General features: G+C 44.0%; 1 protein-coding gene across 3 annotated transcripts in view; it reads left to right on the top strand.

Annotated features, from left to right (window-relative positions):
• Window positions 1-20,821, top strand: part of SNX29 (sorting nexin 29) — a 2,112,233-nt gene that overhangs the window by 1,206,158 nt on the left and 885,254 nt on the right. For all 3 annotated transcript variants that reach the window (XM_073591167.1, XM_073591166.1, XM_073591168.1), the window contains one exon: window positions 13,546-13,674. In XM_073591167.1, the coding sequence (XP_073447268.1) occupies window positions 13,546-13,674 (129 nt within the window). The remainder of the gene's footprint in view (window positions 1-13,545; window positions 13,675-20,821) is intronic.

Raw genomic sequence — 20,821 nt, 5'->3', positions numbered from 1 at the left:
TGCCTCTATGGGCACTGGTGTTGGCATTCCAGCTGGCCGTGGCAGACGCAGCGGGGCCCGGGCGCGTACGCGTTAGCGCGCATTCGCCTGTGGGCGCTACTAGGCGTTTGGTGGTGCTGGTGTGCGCGGGCGCCTGTGCGTAACGTAGCGCGCACGGGCGCGGCGTTTGGCGCCAATCAGCCTATTTAGGCTTTCCTCTCCCCCTGATCAGTGCTGCCTGATCAACAGCTCTGTGCCTAGTTCCTGTTTCCTGTTCCTAGTTCCTGTGTTCTTGTGTTCCTGATCTGTTGACGACCCGGCTTGCCTTTTGGACTCTTCTGACCTCCGCCTGCATCTGACCCAGGCTTGTTTGACCTCGCTTCTGCCTGCTCCTCCTGTACCTCTGCTGCCCGCCTGTTGCAGAACCCAGTCTGTGCTTTGACCTGTCTTTAGCTCCTGCTCAGCATCCGTTGCCTGTGCTTCTGACTATCATCTGCTGTTTGAAGACTACTAGCTTCCGGAATACGGACTCCTGCACAGGCTCTCATACCACTCCGCACTTGTGTGCTTCCTGTCTGTTCTACCAGGGGCCGCGAGTCGGATACGTAAGGGAGCCTACCCTCTTCCCAAGTGGACTCTCCGGTCTGGTAAGTGAGAGACCTGACAGGTGCTTGGTAGCTGGTGATCCAAGACTGATTCATTTTTATGAAGGTCAGTCGATCGACCGATTCGGTGGACAGGCGCACCCTGTGATCAGTTACAAAGCCTCCAGCAGCACTGAATGTGCGTTCCGAAAGAACGCTGGATGCAGGACAGGCCAGTAGCTCAATTGCATACTGTGCAAGCTCTGGTCAGTGATCCATCCTCAAGACCCAGTAACCCAGAGGATTTTCGGTGGGAAAGGTGTCCAAGTCTGATCTTGCCCCTAGGTAATCCTGCACCATGTGAATCAGACGCTGGCGATGGTTGCTCGAACCAACAGACCTTGGGGCTGTGGACTAAAAAATTGTCTGAACGCATCGGTCAGACAGCCACCTTCGCCACCGCTCCTTCTGTGACTGACCGAAGCCTCAGCAACACGTTGTCCAGGTGGACCAGGATATTGTAACCTCCCAGGCTCTGGAAACGCGTTGCACAAACCTTTCTGCAAGGCCTCCCAAAGATGTTTCATCCTCTGCTCCCACTGTGACGGCAAGATAAAGTCTGCAACCTTACCCTTGTAACGTGGATCAAGGAGGGTTGCCAGCCAGTAATCATCCGTTCCCTTGATACCACGAATACGAGGATCCTTCCGCAGGATTTGCAGGATCAGGGAGGCCATGCAGCATAGGTTTACTGAGGCATTGGGTCCAGAGCCCTCTGGGTCACTAAGGACTACATGATCCGCAACCACCTCCTCCCAGCCACGTACAAGTCCATGGGTTTCGTCGGACTGTAAATGATCTCTTGAAGACTGCTGCTGATGCTGAGTGCCAGGCTCCACCTCCATGCTGAAACAATCCTCCTCCTCCTTTTCCTGTGTAATCAGCGGGCACACAGGAACACTGTCTGGATAAAGGGGGCCTTGAGAGGTAAGGAAGTCCTCCTCTTCCTCCCTCTGTTCTGCCTCAAGTGCACTGTCCATTATTCCACACAGCGTGTGCTCCAACCGGTGGACAAGAGGGACAGTGTCACTGATGCATGCACTGTCACTGCTCAGGGCAGTGCATGCATCCCTGATCATAGCCCACTGGCGTGGGGAAAAAAAACAAGGTCCCCTGACCTTGTCCTGGTGCCATAGTCGCATAGGTGCTCATTGATGGCCCTCTGCTGCATGTGCAGCTGCTGCAGCATGGCCAACATTGAGTTCCACCTAGTCTGCATGTCACAGATTAGGCGGTTCTTGGGCAGCTTAAATTCCTTTTGGAGGTCAGCCAGCCAAGCACTGGCATTATATGACCTGCGGAAATGCACACAGACTTTCCTGGCCTGCCTTAGGACATCCTGTAAGCCCGGGTACCTTCCCAAGAACCGCTGCACCACCAAGTTAAAGACGTGAGCCAAACAGGGCACATGGGTCAGTTGTCCCTGTCGGAGGGTGGAGAGGAGGTTGGTGCCATTGTCGCAAACCACCATACCTGGCTTAAGCTGGTGTGGCGTCAACCACCTCTGAACCTGCCCCTGCAGAGCTGTCAGAATCTCTGCCCCAGTGCGGCTCCTGTCCCCCAAGCACACCAGCTCAAGCACCGCATGGCATCTTTTTGCCTGCGTGCTTGCGTAGCCCCTTGAACGCCTATGGAGCACCGCTGGTTCCGAGGACAAATCAGTACAGGAAGAGGCCATGGAGGAAGAAGAAGAGGAGGGGGTGGAGGAGAGAGGTGTGGCAGAATCACCACTAGTAGAATTTTGGAGGCGTGGTGGCGTAACAACCTCCAACACTACTGCACCCTGTCCTGCATCTTTCCCAGCTGCCAGAAGAGTCAGTGCGCAGTGAAAGATAGGTAACGTCCCTGTCCATGCCTGCTGGACCACGAGTCAGCGGTAATATGCACCTTACTGATGACTGCCCTGTCCAGCGAGGCCAAGATATTGCCTTCCACATGCTGGTAGAGAGCCGGAATCTCCTTCTGTGAGAAAAAGTGGCGTTTGGGAACCTGCCACTGAGGAACCGCATATTCCACAAACTCACGGAAGGGGGGGAGAGTCTACCAACTGAAAAGTCAGCAGTTGAAGTGCTAGCAATTTAGCCAAGCTATAAAAATGAAAGGATCTCGCGCATATAGTCTATTCACACATATTCTAAAATTATTCAAAAATTATTAAAAATAAATGATGATAAAAATGATTAAACAATTGTGAAACATATACATAAAGTATAAAATAGTGCAGTGATCAATATATAAAGTGCAAAATGCTGGGTGCCAGTGTATCACAAATAAGGTTCATAAAGTAAACAAGTGATTCGCAAAATTAAGGTTATCACTTGTTTACTTTATAAACAATTGAATAATTTTATAATATGTGTGAATAGACTTTATGCGCGAGATCCTTTCATTTTTATTATTTGGTTGAAGTGTAATGTGAACACTTTTTGATTTTGCTGCTATTCTTGTCAGACACCATACATATTATTAGTTGTAGCTGTACATACACCATCACTTTAGTCGTCATCTCCAGATTTTTCCACTATTACTCATTAACAGCGCGAAGGACACTTTCACTTGCAATTTAGCCAAGCTAGCATTCAACTGCTGGGCATGTGGATGGCTAGGAGCGAACTTCTTTCAGCGGTGCAGCAGCTGGGGCAGGGAAATTTGCCTGCTACAATCTGATGTCGGTATACCGATAGCGGATTGCCCGCAAGTACTTGGCTGTGACACACCTAATTCTACACCTTCATTCCTCTCAATGCAGGTTTCAGAGAGGACTGAAGGTATAGTGGGGTTGAAGATCCCAGCTGATGAGGAGCAAGGAGAGATCCGCTTTGTTCTTTGGTGTGGGTCTTTTAGGTACGCCTGCCAATGAACTGCATGGCAGGTCGACATATGTCTGGTCAAGCATGTGGTGCCCAAGCGGGTGATGTTTTGGCCACGGGAGATACGCTTGAGACATATGTTGCAAATAGCAGCGGTGGGATCTGATGTTCTCGTCTCAAAAAAGGCCCACACCAAAGAACTTTTGGAATAATGCGCAGAGACAGCAGCGCCCTGCACATGTGGAGCTCTGCGGTGTGATGCAGTCGGTGTGCTGCCCTTAAGCTGACCCCTGGAGGGCATCCTGCTTGTTGGAGATGTGCCTCCTCCTCCTCTCTCCTATCAGGCACCCATGTGGAGTCAGTGACCTCATCATCCCCTCCCTCCTCATCACTGGAGCAAAGCTGGCAGTATGCTGCAGCTGGGGGAACATGACTGCCAGATTGCTGTCCTCCTTGGGCACCCCCTCTCTGGGCTCATGTTACTGCCTTCCTCTAGCTGGGTACCATCATTGGAGCCTTCAAAACGCTAGGCATCCTTTTGGAGCATGTACCCAACACTGTGGTCAAACAGTTCAGGGGACTCCTCAGGAGGACATGCTGGGGCTAGGGAAAGAGTGACTGATGCCATTGAGCCAAGGGAAGAGGCCACAGTGGCAGTCCCATGGCCACGTGCTCATGAGGATGCACTGTCTCCACGACCAGCACTGTTGCCTCTAGACACAGAGCCTGCTTGCCCACTTTTATTGGCTTGTGACTGTCTGCCTCTCCTTGTTGGCATTCCAGACATACTAATGGCCTGCATTGAGATGTAGCTGCACAAAGCTGGGATGTGTATATATATATATTCTGCAGCTAGCAGAATCAACTGCCTGCCTATAGTATTATTAGCATGAGAACACCAGCAATTGTCTTCAGGTAGCTTTAGGTGCACACTGTGCAGAGGACACAGTACACTAACTGTAAATACTGTAGCTGCCTGCCTGTGGTATTAATAGGATCAGAACAACAGCAATTGTCTTCAGGTAGCTTTAGGTGCACACTGTGCAGAGGACGCAGTACACTAACTGTAAATACTGCAGCTGCCTGCCTGTGGTACTAATAGGATCAGAAGAACACCACCAATTTTTTTCAGGTAGCTTTAAATTCACACTGTGCAGAGGACACAGTACACTAACTGTAAATACTGTAGCTGCCTGCCTGTGTTATTAATAGGATCAGAACAACAGCAATTGTCTTTAGGTAGCTTTAGGTGCACACTGTGCAGAGGACGCACTACACTAACTGTAAATACTGCAGCTGCCTGCCTGTGGTACTAATAGGATCAGAAGAACACCACCAATTTTCTTCAGGTAGCTTTAGGTGCACACTGTGCACAGGACGCACTACACTAGCTGTAAATACTGCAGCTGCCTGCAGTACTAATAGGATCAGAAGAACACCAGCAATTTTCTTCAGGTAACTGTAAATACTGTAAAAACACCTGTCTGCCTGTCAGTAGGAAGAGAATAACAGGAACGGTTCTAGCTAAACTGAATACAGTGTGTGTGTATATATATATATATATATATATATATATATATATACATACAACACCTAGGATGCATATATATACACAATACACTGTAAGTGCAGCTAACTGACTCGCCTGCCTACTCTGTCTAACTTAAATCAAATGACACTGTCTCTCTGTCTATCTCTCTGCTGCCACTGCAACACACTACACAAGGCCGCCACGCAGGCGGCCTTATATAGTGTAGGGCGTGTACTAAACCCACTGAGCCATAATTGGCCAAAGCCACCCTGGCTTTGGCCAATCACGTCTCTCTGTACAGACGGCGCTGTGATTGGCCAAGCATGCGGGTCATATTGCATGCTTGGCCAACCATCAGCCAGCTATGCACTGCGATGCCGCAGTAAATTATGGGCCGTGACGCACCACTCGAATTTGGCACGTACGGTCGAACATTCGTTCAACTCGAACTCGAAGCTCATCCCTAATGAGGACTTTGTTAGCTTGATGAAGACAGTAGATAGGAAGCTGACTGTTCCAAAGAAAACTAAAATAATCAATCTGATTGAAAAACAGTATGAAGATGAAAAACAAAAATTTAAAAAGAGACTGGCTTCTGCCCAGAGAGTATCTATTTGCACTGATTTGTGGACCAAAAAAGGACTCTCCGCTTCATTCCTTGTTATAAGTGCATGTTACTTTTGTGTTGAACAACATAAACCTGAACACATATTGTTGGCCCTTGAACAAGTAGCCCACCCACACACTGCACAGTCAATCAAATCATGTGTGGACAAATGCTTGCAAGAGTGGAGCATACCAAAAAGTAAGATCCTTACAGTGATAACTGACAATGGGAGCAATATGGTGGCAGCATTTAAACAAACCACAGCAGCAGCAGAAGAACCACCCAGCTCTAGTGAGGAAGACTCCCCCATAATGGAAAGAGACTCTGAGTCCAAAATTGATGACCTGTGGTGAGCCATTTTTATTATTCTTTTACATGATGACATGGTTGACACCAGTCCATTATCACATGGATATGAGATTATTAATATGGGGGCGGTATCTGCTCTACTCTACGGGTTTATCTTTGTTATTTTTTCACTTTATTTGTAGTCTTGTGTAAAAGTATTCCCATAAGATGTTAAGTGTTAAAATAATAGAATGTAACAGTAGTGTTCCACTTGTTCGGTACCAACAGATCGACATGGACTGGACACCATGTGTGGTGCATACCTTTGAACCTGTGGTCCACATGGTGCAGAAGGAAGCAAGTGTGAAGAGAATACTTGATAAAGCAAACCTCTTCCGCAAGTCTTCAATTGCAACACAGAAGCTATTGGAGCATTGTGGCCTTATTCTTTTAATTGACTGCCCCACACGCTGGTCAAGTACATTCAACATGATCGCAAGACTCCTCAAACTGAAAGAGTCAGTCTGCCTAATGGCAAACAACATGGGATGGGACAGCTTGCTCCCTAGTAAATGGCAAAAGCTCACATCATTGCATGACCTACTGCTGCCTTTTGCAGAACATACTAAAACCCTACAGAGTGACACCATGTCCATGTCCCTGCCCTCTTTGGTCTGCTCAGCCACCTTGAGGACTTTAAACAGAACACTATCTACCACAATTACACAGAGCATTAAAGGGAGTGTGAACCAGCGTTTTGCTTCATTCTTAGATCCATCTGATGAAATGTTTGTGCCACTCAGCACTTTTCTTTGAATGTATCTGAGAATTAGAACGGTTAAAATAATAAACTGACAGTAAACTGATTCTTATTGTAGAAATAAGCATTACTCTCAAGTATTGGTTTATCATGCTGGTGTCGGTGCCAGACTGGCAGTGACAGTGCCTGTGCAGTGTGCTATCTATGTGTGCTGTGCTTGGCCTTGTACATGTGCAGCTGTGGCCAAAAGTTTTGAGAATGACACCAATATTAATTTTCACAAAGTCTGCTGCTTCAGTGTTTTTTGATCTTTTTGTCAGATGTTACTATGGTATACTGAAGTATAATTACAAGCATTTCTAAATGTCAAGACTTTTATTGCCAATTACATTAAGTTTATGCAAAGAGTCAATATTTGCAGTGTTGAGTTAACCCTTCTTTTTCAAGACCTCTGCAATTCGCCCTGGCAATTTGTCATTGTCAATCAACTTCTGCGTCACATCCTGATTCCTTACTGATAGCACTGGCAGTGGCACCCCATTCTTGCATAATCAATGCTTGGAGTTTGTCAGAATTTGTGGGGTTTTTTTTGTTCACTCACCCACCTCTTGAGGATTGAACACAAGCTCTCAATGGGATTAAGGTCTGTGGATTTTCCTGGCCTTGGACCCAAAATGTCCATGTTTTGTTCCCCAAGCCACTTAGTTATCACTTTTGCCTTATGGCAAGGTGCTCCATCATGCTGGAAAAGGCATTGTTCATCACCAAACTGGTCTTGGATGTTTTAGGAGAAGTTGGGAGAAGTTGTTCTCGGAGCCTTTTTTGTGCCATTTATTCATGGCTGTGTTCTCAGGCAAAATTGTGAGTGAACCCACTCCCTTGGCTGAAAAGAAACCCACCGCACACATGAATGGTCTCAGGATGCTTTACTGTTGGCATGAGCATGACACAGAACTGATTGTGTAATGCTCACCTTTTCTTCTCTGGACAAGGTTTTTTTCCGGATGCCCCAAACAATCAGAAAGGGGATTCATCAGAGAAAATTACTTTACTCCAGTTGACTCATCAGCAGTCCAATCCCTGTACCTTTAGGAGAATATAGGTCTATCCCTGATGTTTTTATTTTTCGGTTACCCTTTGGTCAAAAAAGCAATATTCTTGACAAAACAGTTTTACTTAAATAAAGACGTTATATAACGACTAAATCTGTGTCTGTAGTGCATGTTCAAACCTTAATACCATAAATAAATACATATTTGATTTTTCACTCCAGCAGTAGTATATAATGAGTTTGGGAATTGTAGAGAAATGCTTAAATAATGCATTGCAATTTAACTACACCCATTAGATTTCAGACGACTAAAATGTACTGGAGATTTCGTCAACTGAATACGACTAAAACTAAAACACTTGCAGAAGGCTAAAATTAGGACTAAAACTAAAATGCCATTTTAGTCCTAAGACTAAAACTAAATCGAAATTTGCTGCCAAAATTAACACTGATTAGAGCTTCTCCAGTGTTTTGCCACTCTATCAATACCATAAAAAAAATAAATCTTCCAGATTTTTATTATGCACCAATCCAAAATGGTTGGAGGCCAGTGTTAATTTTGGCATAAAATTTTAATTTAGTTTTAGTCTTAGTCTTTTGACAAAAATGCCATTTTACGTTTAGTTGTTTTTTTAATCATCTGAATTGTTTTAGTTTTAGTCATATTTTAGTCAACTAAAATCTCCAGTACATTTTAGTCAGGTAAAATCTAATGGGTTTAGGTAAATTTTAATGCATTATTTAAGCATTTCTTTATAATTGCCAAACTCATATACTCCTTGAGTAAAACTTGAATAACATATTATTTATGGTATTAAGGTTTGATCATGCACTACAGAGACAGATTTAGCCGTTGTGATATATAACGTCTTTATACATAAAAACAAGTTTCATAAACAAACAAAAATATTGCTTTTTGACAAGCAGAAGTACAACTTGAAAATAAAAAAAACAAACAAAAAAAAACTGTAAACTCTTTTGACTAATGGCATTGCACATATTACCTGAATATATTACCAACATTAAGTATAAAAAAAAATAAATAAGGAAAGTCTTTTTCTTTTCTTTCTATTTTTGTTTCTTTTAGCAGCTTAGTAGATGCTCCTACATATTCTTATGTGGTAGTGCAGTGTTAATTTTGATGTCAAATTTCATTTTAGTTTTAGTCGTATTTAATTAATTTCAATTGTTTTAGTTTAATGCCGCGTACACATGGGCGGACTTTTCGACGGACTAGGTCTGGCGGACTTTTCGACAGACTTTCTGATGGACTTTCTGAATGAACGGACTTGCCTACACACGATCAACCAAATCTCAATGGATTCGTACGTGATGACGTACGACCGGACTAAAACAAGGAAGTTGATAGCCAGTAGCCAATAGCTGCCCTAGCATTGGTTTTTGTCCGTCGGACTAGCATACAGACGAATGGACTTTTCGACCGGACTCAAGTCCGTCGGAAAGATTTGAAACATGTTTCATTTCTAGGTCTGTCGAACTTTTGGGAAAAAAAGTCTGCTGGAGCCCACACATGATCGAATTATCCAACGGACTCCGGTCCTCCGGACCAAGTCTGTCGTAAAGTCCGCTCGTGTGTACGCGGCATTAGTCGTATTTTAGTCGACTAACATCATAATAATTTAGTCAACGAAAATATTTTAGTCGACAAAATTAACACTGTTGAAGACACTGTTTTTTTTTTTCCCCTTCTGAATGTAATTTATATGTTCACCTACATGGACAGATAGTTTTCTTGTGGTGCTTCCCATATATTGGAGCCCACAAGGGCATGCCAATATGTATGTGACGTGAATGCTGTCACTTGAAATATTTTTTTTTCACAGAATATTGTTTACGAGTACAATTGGAGTGAAACCCACTTTTTCTTCTCTCTTTATTTTTCACTGTGCATGGTAGACATCTGCCACATCTGAAATAAAACATTGTATTTAGGAATGTAACCTGTGTTTTAGAGGGGAGGTCTAAAATATTGTGTACTATTTAAACCTTAATCCAGGGGCCCTTATGTAGTCTTTTTGGTAATATTTTTTCCCAAAGTGGGGTCTTTGAGCAGAATTGAACTGCAATAATAATTTCCTATAAATATTTTTGCTTATTCTTTTAATACTTTCCAAAGTTTCTCTCCTATAACTGTTCTCTACAAATCACTTAACCAAATCTTCAGTTTGTGCTTCATAATCAGAATCAAGATCACAGTTTTGTCTTATACTCATAAATTGCCCATTTTGAATGATGACAACTGCTGGTAGGGATGTAATAATTTTTTTCTTTAAAGTATATTTTTTGTGCACAGCTTCCTTTGATGTTTGAGAATGACTAAATCAAGAAAATTGATGTATTCTTTTTTTTACATTGGCCGTGAATTTAACACCATATTTATGTAGTTCATGTCCCTCAAAAAAATTTCCACAGTGTCCTGTGATCTTTCCCAAATTATCACTATGGCAATCAGTGGCGTAGCGTGGGGGGGCAGACGGGGATGTGACCCTGGGCGCTAAATTTAGAGGGGCACTATCCCGAGTGTGCTGTGTCCTGGGGCAAAAAGCCCCTTGTCATGGAGAGTCCAGTTTCAGTGACTGCGGTAGCATGGCAGTAAACAGTGGTGTCCTCAGGGTGCGGGCCGGGCATCTATCTCCACAAGGTGAGTGAATGTGGGCAGCCCCTCAGAGCAGACAGAGGCTGCGGGGAAGGTGATCAGTGGGGGAATACAGGCCTGAGAGCCAGGAAGAGAGAACAGCTCCAGCCCCCACCACCTCTATGACCGTTCCCCGAAAAGGTGAGCAGCAGCAACTGCAGCATCCCCGGTGCCTTCGGGGGCTAGGACTACTCCAACTTCCCTCCGCTCCAACATCACCAGTGAGGCCCGGTCCCAGAGGATGAGGAAAGGCAGGAGGCACAAGCTGCCAGGGAGCCACTGAGAAAAGCAGAGCACCCCCAAATCAAAAAGGAGACTGTAAGGTACCTGGCATCATACACAGACCTACCTGCAGACAGAGACTGGGACAAGGTTAGAGGAGGGACTGCAGATAGGGACAGGTCTCTCTCTCTCATCTCCCCCCTCTCAGCCCTCTCTCTCACAGCCCCCTCCCTAAGCCTCCTCTCTCCCTCTCAGCCCCCTCCCTAAGTCTCCCCTCTCCCTCTCAGCCCCCCTCTCTCACTCCACTGTCTCTCTCACCCCCCTCTCTGAACCCCCTCTCTCTCTTAGGCCCCCTCCCCTCTCATCCCCCTTTCCCTCTGTCCCCCTCTCTCAATCCCCTCTCTCAGCTCCCTTCTCTCTCTCAACCCCCCCTCTCACCTCCTCTCTCTCTCTCAGCCACCCTCTCCTCTTTCTCTCGTAACCCCTCTTTCTTGCCCCACATGTCTCTCTCAGCCCCCCTTTCTCTCTCTCAACCCCCTCTCTCAGCCCCCCTCTCTTTCTCTCAGCCCCCTCTCTCTATTGCCTCACTGTCTCCTTCAGCCCTCCACTCTCTCTCTGCCCCCTCTCTCATCCCCCATACGTCAGCCTTCCCTCCCTCTCTCGGCCCCCCTCTCTCCCCCTCCCTCTCTCCCCCTCCCTCTCTCAGCCCCCTCTCTCTCTCCCCACTGTCTCTTCATTCCCGCTCTCAGCTCCCTCTCTCTCACCCCTCTTTCTCTCAGCCCCACCTCTCTCTCTCAGCTCCCCTCTTTCTCAGGCCCAGCTCTCTCAGCCCCCCTTTTTCTAACCCCCCTCTCTTTCATCTCCACACCCTCACCCCCTCTCTCTCAGCCCCTCTGGGTGATATCACTGCTCCAGGATTTACCGGCCATTGTCAAGCGCTCTCCTCTCCACTGCAGCCACTGCTGACTAACACAGGGGATCATGTGACCAGACCTGAACAAGCAGAGAATAGGTAAGTCCATGGGTTAGGGGGCACAAATTACTTACCACGTTCTGGGCGTTGACAACCCACGCTACACCTCTGATGTCAATATATGTTTTGAACAATTTTAAAGTGATTGTAAAGCCCTTTTTTTGTCTATAAAAATAACAAACATATCATACTTACCTGCCCTGTGCAGTGGTTTTGCACAGAGCAGCCCAGATCCTCCTCTTCTCAGGTCCCTCTTCTGTGCTCCTGGTCATTCCCTCCCATTGAGGGCCCCCCAGCAAGCAGCTTTCTATGGGGGGCACCTGAGCGGAGTCACAGCTCCCTGTGTCCATTCAGACATGGAGCTGCAGCTTGGCCTGGCCCCATCTCCCTCCTGATTGGCTAACTGTGTTTGACAGCAGCGGGAGCAAATGGCACTGCTGCTGTGTCTCAGCCAATCAGGAGTGAGAGTCTCGGCTGACCAAGACACTTGTGGACATCGCTGGACAGCGATGGGGCTCAGGTAAGTATTGGGGGGGCTGAGGGGGGCTGAGGGGGGCTGCTACACACAGAAGGCTTTTTATCTTAATAAAAATGCATTAAGATAAAAAACCTTCTGACTTTACAACTCCTTTAAGTGAGGTCATTCTTTACTGGACACTTCTTCTCATTTGTTGAAATAAATATTGGCTACACTTTGAGCATATTTAACTCCCATGGCTACTCCTTTAATCTGAATATAAAATGTTTCTATTACCAGAAGAAATTGTTTCCCATAGCCATTTCAAACCTGTCCTAAGCTCACTCCTGTACCCCACCATCTACAACTCACCTTGGAATCCTCGTCCACAACTCACTGTCTGAGTGCTGGTACACAAATTACTTCTGCACCCCTGTCCCCAACTTATCTAATGTCCTGCCCATGAGCACACAGCACCGGGCAACTGTTCCTTTTTTGTTCCTGCTCTAAGTGCTCATCAGGAAGGTTATGTGGAAGCCGACGGGAGAGATGCACTCTGCTCTGTCACTTGTAGACACAGAACTGAGGCTTCTGTGTTTACAAATAGTAGACAGTGGTGAGCACATGGCCAGTGCCGGAGGTGGCTGAACAGAGTTCCCCTCATTCTGCATGAAAAAAACCCTGATTGTAAGTAAATGTCAAATAGTGCAACCTTGAATACATTGAGTCCACCCCACTAACTATTGGGTCTCCCCAGTGGGTACTCCTTGGTTTTATGGACCTTAGGTACTTTTGTGTATTTTTGAGGCTTTTGGGAAGAGGTCTTCTTGTTCAATATTTTCTTCTTTACACCTTTGTTTATTAATTCTCTGAGTTTTTTCTTCAACTTATTGCTTGGACCCCCTGATAACTCTTTGTATGTGCTAACATCATTCAATATTTAATTAATTTCTGCACCATAATCTTCCTTATTAAGAATTATAATGCCCCTCCTTTGTCTACCAGACAGATGACTATATTCTTGTTTTTTTTTTAAGGCTCAAATGCCTTCGCCAATGTCTTTGCCTTTTCTGTCCTTCTTAATTTTCATTTTTCTTATATCTTGTTCCATCATGTTTTTAAACACCTCTGTATGTTGGTGAGAAGTATGTTGTCAATTGTCATCATCCAAGATGGAAAAAAAGACAAGACTGTGATCTTGATTCTGAAGCACAAGCTGAAGTTTTCGTTAAGTGATTTGTAGAGAAAGGATATAGGAGAGAAACTTTGGAAAATACTAAAAGAATAGTTAAAAACATGGATAGAGAATTGTTATTGCAGACCAAAACATGCAAAAAATAGGCCTTTAAGCAGCATTTAATAGTCTATACAAAATGATGGGGAACAGTGTAAAAACATATTTGCCTATTCTGCTTGGAGACCCCACTTTGGGGAAAATATTATAAAAAAGATAACAATGTATTTATAGAAGGGCCCCAGGATTAAGGAATAAAAAAGTACACAATATTCCAGACATCTTTATCTTCTTTTTCAAACAGATGGTTTGATGGTCCTTTCTCTTTTCCAGATCACTGAGAAATCTGCTTGATTCCGAGATGGAGCATTCTTCAATACTAAGACTGGAAATCGACAACCTGAGGAGGAAAGTGGAAGAACAGGAAGAGCGACATGCAGCAAAAATCCAAGCCTTGGCAAGGTTGGTTACTTTTGTTATGAAATAGTGCCAGTACATTTTGACCGTTTCCATGGTTAACTTTGTAAAAGATCTAAACATAACTCTGTTTCCTAGATTATTTGGGATTTTGGTTCCGAAAATGGGAAAAACACCCTCAGAATAGGCACCACATCCCTAGACAAAAAATATTTAAATGGACATGCAAAAGAGGGGGATTTTCACGGTGCAAATAAATTAAGTATACGGAAAAGCTGTATATCTTTTCTCTTTTTTTAAAAGAACAATTTTATTGTTTACATTTAAAAGACACATATATTATACCAGGTAAATTCATTTTGACAATACAATTAAAACAAAGTGGTCAAAAAATAGGGAATAACAAGAAAGAATATACACTACAGGTTCACAGATGGTAATTATTGCATACTAGCCCGACATGTTTCGCATTTGTCGCTTTCTCAAGGGATATGCAACTATATAGTGAGTCATCCAATACTTTTAATGTTTCTACAAAAAATAGAAAAAAGAGGAAAAGTTTTTGTATACATACATAAATATTTTTCGGTATTGATACAACATTAACTAGCATGAAAAAGTACGTGTTGTCACTCTGAAGTGTCCATAAAAGGCTTACCCCCGGAGTTGACCCTATGGAATCTCGTCAGAACCGGCATATACAGACGCAGCCAAGCATGACAGCAAGGGGGCTTAAATGCAACCACAGGGAGCAGTAAGGAGAAGCTGTTGTATAGATAATAGGTATTCAGTGTCAGAAAGAGATATCGTTATGCAAGGGGTTAATTGAATTTAAGAGAAAATCAGAATCAATTAAATGACACTTACGCCGAAGGTTAATTAGAGCTGCACCCAAAAATGCAGTTGGTCAGCGAAAGTGATAAAGTGATGATTACCAGGAGTGTTTGAATAATGAATATATTAAAGCTAAGGAATGAAATAAGAACAAGAGATATTGTCACTACACAGAAAAAATGAGGCTAAATAATTTAAGTTAAGAAAGTATTTGTAGGCAGATAGTAAGAGTAGTACTGTCATTTGGCATAATAACATAACTATGCTCAAGGTACAAAGATTTTTACTCAGTTTGAAAAGAATATATATACAAAGTTAGGACTCCACAAGAGTTCAATAGATACATAAGAGAAGAAAGTATATAGGCGTGGATATAGGGCAAGGTATGGTGTATGACACCAGTCACATTACCTTGCCTGAGTCTTGGCTTACATCCTCCGGCGCTGGCAGACATAGCTGTCAGATTAGCCGGTTTAAATACTGCTCCCCATCGAGCCGGCGTGTGACGTTGCCGGCTCGATGCGGACGTGATGGCGCCAATGCGCATGCCCAAGGGACCAAAAACCCCGCCCAGACTTCAAGTCCCACAAAGCACCGCGCCGGTGGAGGGGGCCGACATGCGCAATGCCGCGCACAGCGGCTCCTCCTGCACAGGAGCCACGTCATGGGGCGAAGGGGGCGGGGGAAGGGCTCCGATGGTGCCCAGCGGTGAAGCTGGTTCAAAGGGGATGCACGGCGCGGAATGGGCACATCTCAGGGATGTTCCCCCGGGCGTCCGTGTGGATGCGGCAGCCCCCTCACCGCTGTTTCAGCAAAGACTGGGCTGAGAGCGGTTCGATCAAGATGGGCCAAAGGAGTAGCTGATCGAGTAGGAAGGGACCACAAACCCTCCAATCTCGATCGGTGCTTCAAAGAAACAACACGTTGTACATATAGATCAAATTATAATTACATTAAGGCAAAGTTACCTAATAAAACCTAATTACACATCAATACATATTAATCAGAACGTACAAAGTTTACAGAGTATAATGTGAAAAGTAAATACATTTATGATAAGAACAAGTCATTTAGTATAAACGACATGGGGGGAGGGAAGGTGGAGGGGGAGGGGAGGGGGACTGGGTGGGCAAGGAAAATGGGGTGTCAAGTGAAAAATGACACCAAGGAATGTTGCATGGGCAGCTGACAATCAGAGGAAGGGCCTGTAACTAAGGCTTTCGTTCAAGCCCGGGAAATGGGTAGCTTGGAGAATATAAATCCAGCGGGCTTCAAGCTGGAGCAGTGTCCGATCGGCACTGCCCCCTCTTTCGTCCAGCGGGACATGCTCCAGAGCGCAGAACTTAATGGTTCTGGGGTTGAAGTTATGGTACAAACCCACATGCCTGGCAATAGCTGTATCCATTTGTTTTTTCAGGATGGGTTTTATGTGGTCTCTAATTCGTTTGTAGAATGGTCGTTTCGTTTTCCCGACATAAAAGCCACCACAAATGCATTGAGCTAAATAGATTATACCTGGAGTTTGACAGGTAGCCTTGAATTTGATTGAGTGCCACTGTCCGTTAGGAAGTAGAAACTGTGATGTATTTTCTACATAGCGGAAAATATCACATTTACCGCATGGAGAAATACCTGTGTGGAGAGATTTTTTATTTTTCAAGGTGTCTTGGAAGTGACTGTGGACTAAACGGTCCTTCAGTGAGGGAACTCGTCTATAGGTTATTTCGGGAAATGGATTGATATGTTTGCTGACTGCTGAGTCAGCAGATAGAAGAGGCCAGAATTTGGCTATGATATTTCTGATTTCTCTATGTTGGCTAGAGTAGCGGGTGATCAATCTTACCGTGTCGGATTTTTTGGGGGGCTTTGTTGAAAATAATAACAGATCTCTATTTTGTATTTTGACCCTATTGTATGCCCTTTTGAGACATGAGTGGCTATATCCACGGGATAGTAATCTTTTGTATAGATCTTTGGCTGCTGTCTGAAAATCTGCGTCCTTGCTACAGTTGCGTCTTAAGCGCAAGTACTGGCTATAGGGAATGCTCTTCAGCAAGGGGCCTGGATGTGAACTATCCGCGTGGAGAATAGTATTCCCAGCCGAGGGTTTTCTGAAAAGTGAAGAGTCTAATTTTCCATTGGCGTCAATTGAAATAGTGAGATCAAGGAAGTTAATTGCAGTTGTACTATGTTCCATAGTGAAACGAAGATTGAAGTTATTAATGGAAATCAATCTAAAGAATTCTTTCAAATTCTCCTTCTGACCCGGACCAGAATAGCAACACGTCGTCTATGTAGCGATACCAGGAAACTACCTTTTCCAGTAAATGGGTCAAGTCGTCCCTGGAAAAAAGATCTTTTTCCCACCCCCCCAGGTACAGGTTGGCATACGATGGGGCACATTTGGTCCCCATCGCAACCCCCTGCACCTGGAGGTAGTGGGAAGAATTGAACATGAAGACGTTATGTCTCAGTATGTAGTTGAGAAGTTCTAGAACAAATCCATTATATTTCTCAAATGAGGGACCTCTCTCAGATAGATGGTTACTCACAATTTCGATGCCCTTGTTATGGGGAATAGTGTTGTATAGGTTTTCAATGTCCAGTGCAACTAGGTAGGTGCCTGGTGAAAGTGAGATACCTTCGATGGTTCTTAATAAATCTATGTTGTCTTTAATGTAGGAAAAGAGAGAGGTAACGTGGGGATGTAAATAGTTGTCTACCAGGCAACTGGCATTTTCCGTCAAACAAAGGCAACCAGATATTATGGGACGTCCTGGAGGTTCCAGGATGAATTTGTGTACCTTTGGTAAGGCATAAAAAGTAGGAATTCGTGGGTCCCTTACATTGAGGTAATCCCACGTGTTCTTGTCTATGATACCTTTGTGATAGGCCTTAAAAATGATGGGCACCATCGGAGCCCTTCCCCCGCCCCCTTCGCCCCGTGACGCGGCTCCTGTGCGGGAGGAGCCGCTGTGCGCGGCATTGCGCATGTCGGCCCCCTCCACCGGCGTGGTGCTTTGTGGGACTTGAAGTCTGGGCGGGGTTTTTGGTCCCTTGGGCATGCGCATTGGCGCCATTACGTCCGCCTCGAGCCGGCAACGTCACACGCCGGCTCGATGGGGAGCAGTATTTAAACCGGCTAATCTGACAGCTATGTCTGCCAGCGCCGGAGGATGTAAGCCAAGACTCAGGCAAGGTAATGTGACTGGTGTCATACACCATACCTTGCCCTATATCCACGCCTATATACTTTCTTCTCTAATGTATCTATTGAACTCTTGTGGAGTCCTAACTTTGTATATATATTCTTTTCAAACTGAGTAAAAATCTTTGTACCTTGAGCATAGTTACGTTATTATGCCAAATGACAGTACTACTCTTACTATCTGCCTACAAATACTTTCTTAACTTAAATTATTTAGCCTCATTTTTTCTGTGTAGTGACAATATCTCTTGTTCTTATTTCATTCCTTAGCTTTAATATATTCATTATTCAAACACTCCTGGTAATCATCACTTTATCACTTTCGCTGACCAACTGCATTTTTGGGTGCAGCTCTAATTAACCTTCGGCGTAAGTGTCATTTAATTGATTCTGATTTTCTCTTAAATTCAATTAACCCCTTGCATAACGATATCTCTTTCTGACACTGAATACCTATTATCTATACAACAGCTTCTCCTTACTGCTCCCTGTGGTTGCATTTAAGCCCCCTTGCTGTCATGCTTGGCTGCGTCTGTATATGCCGGTTCTGACGAGATTCCATAGGGTCAACTCCGGGGGTAAGCCTTTTATGGACACTTCAGAGTGACAACACGTACTTTTTCATGCTAGTTAATGTTGTATCAATACCGAAAAATATTTATGTATGTATACAAAAACTTTTCCTCTTTTTTCTATTTTTTGTAGAAACATTAAAAGTATTGGATGACTCACTATATAGTTGCATATCCCTTGAGAAAGCGACAAATGCGAAACATGTCGGGCTAGTATGCAATAATTACCATCTGTGAACCTGTAGTGTATATTCTTTCTTGTTATTCCCTATTTTTTGACCACTTTGTTTTAATTGTATTGTCAAAATGAATTTACCTGGTATAATATATGTGTCTTTTAAATGTAAACAATAAAATTGTTCTTTTAAAAAAAGAGAAAAGATATACAGCTTTTCCGTATACTTAATTTATTTGCACCGTGAAAATCCCCCTCTTTTGCATGTCCATTTAAATCTGTTTCCTAGACATGTTTTCTTTATAGAATCTGAAGTAGTGACATTGTTTTAGGCATTATTCATTGTACTTATTCATTGTAGTACTGTTAAAGTTCTTTGTTTATCTCATTTGCCTTTTACTATTATGCTTCATAAAAAGCAGGTAAAGTTCTATCCATTGCTAAAATGTAGTGGAAGAAAAATTTCTGTTCCTCCACCTACCTAGGTCTTTATGTTGTTGCTATACACATTGCAGCATATAGTGAACTCTGCCCCTCCCTCACTAGCAACACATACTCTCCTCCCCAGAAATGAATTAAAAGAGAAGTATGGGTTTGTTTGTTTTTTTTTAATCATACTTACTTAACTGGATGTAGCATCGGTCTGATGCTGCTTCTGTCCCCCATTGGCTCAAACACTGAGAACCGATATACCCAGCTTTATACCCTAAACAATTATTAGATCTCTCCAATCGAATGTAAGCTGTTTCACTTTTTATCCTTCTTTATAGTCTAATTGTGTAAGCCCTTCCACCATTTGTTTTCTCCCCCTAATAGATTGAATAGATTGATTGTGTCCATTCTTACAGATTGTAAGAACTTCCACTATCTACATCCTCCCTTATATACTAGCATATTCTTCCTCATTCTGATAGCCAAAAGTGGTGATAGTAGAGGACAATGGTTCATCACCGGATCTAAGGGGGTGCTGGGGTGGGCTGTGTCCATCCATCTGCCATCCCTGAACTGTACACAGCCTGAGCACAGACACTGAGAACTCCCCTTTGGCTCCAAACCACATAGCACATAGTTACATAGCTAGTCAGATTGAAAAAAGGCACAAATCTAGTTCAACCAAAAAAAAAAAAAATGAATAAAAAACAATCCACATAGCTGAAACTGAAATAGGTTTACACACAGCTACAATCTGCACAGTGTGTAGCTGGCCACTGTGTTGCAGTTCTGACCCCTGTGCAGATCGAAGCTGTGTTTGGAGGATCTGAGAAGATTTTGCTGCCTCTGTGTACAGTGCAGGAAAGGAAGAAAGAGCTCTGCTGAGTGCCCAGTGGTGACTGACCCCTGTCCTCAGCCCTGCTGACCCCGGTCCTTCACCCTGTTGACCCATGTCTTCTGCCCTGCTGAGCCCTGTCCTGGATCTTAGATCGTGCTAAATATACCCAGCTTAAAAAACAGCATGCCTTTGCAAAACTCCAGAAAACCTTAATAATCAAAATTGTAAATAGGAGGCACTAAATGTTTTAGCTCATCGCTTTACAGTTTAACCAAAATGATAGCTCTAAAAGTATTCTTCTACTTATAAAATGTGCAGGGATACCTAACCTGTTTATGTTTATTGGCATTTAAAAGTGACCTACATTTAAAATATGGTACATATTAGATAATTTTTACCACAGTGCTACAATATTATTGTGTTCAGATACTGTAACCACCACCATTTAGCTGAACAACACTTTCACCAGATGTTCAGGCCCTGCATAGTAGCAGAGGTCAGAGAGTACTTAGAGTAAGTACTCCCAGGACATGGATTCTTGTGCATTCAGTACCCATTACAGGTACACATCTACAGTATCCTCCCATCCTTCTCCAGGACCCAATTGGAATACTCCAGGCAGCAAGCAAGTGCAGATTAATCAAACCAAATAAGTGGATATAGAGAAACACTTCCTGAACATCAGGGTGAACAGCACCTTCTGTGCTCCAGTGGATTATGGTTGTAAATAATGGATGATGACTAATAATTATTATTGTAATTATTAGTGTTATTGTGGAAACAGGTGTGCTGGCAGGCATACTGTATACCGCAAATTCCTCCAATCCAAATGTATCTACACAGCAACTTGATTCTCCAGAGAGAGTAGCATTTACAGTATTTGTGTGACAGATCCAGCCAGGACAGGGGCTTTTGGAGGGGACTGCAGGGTGGCCTCTTGCCTACTGACTATGGGTCCTGGCTTTTAAGGGAACACTACTTTTGGAAGGTGTATGCTTGGGGGACCCTTAGATTGGTCTTGCTTTAGATTCAACTCCATATCTCCCCAGAACACACAGACTATGGGAACTGGAGGTTCCATATACATGTTTGGGGCCGTTATGCCTCAAACTAGCAATGACTGTAGATGGTAA

This window comes from Aquarana catesbeiana, linkage group LG06, assembly GCF_042186555.1.
Source record: "Aquarana catesbeiana isolate 2022-GZ linkage group LG06, ASM4218655v1, whole genome shotgun sequence".
Classification (NCBI taxonomy): Eukaryota; Metazoa; Chordata; class Amphibia; order Anura; family Ranidae; genus Aquarana; species Aquarana catesbeiana.
This window is presented reverse-complemented; position numbering and strand designations above follow the sequence as displayed.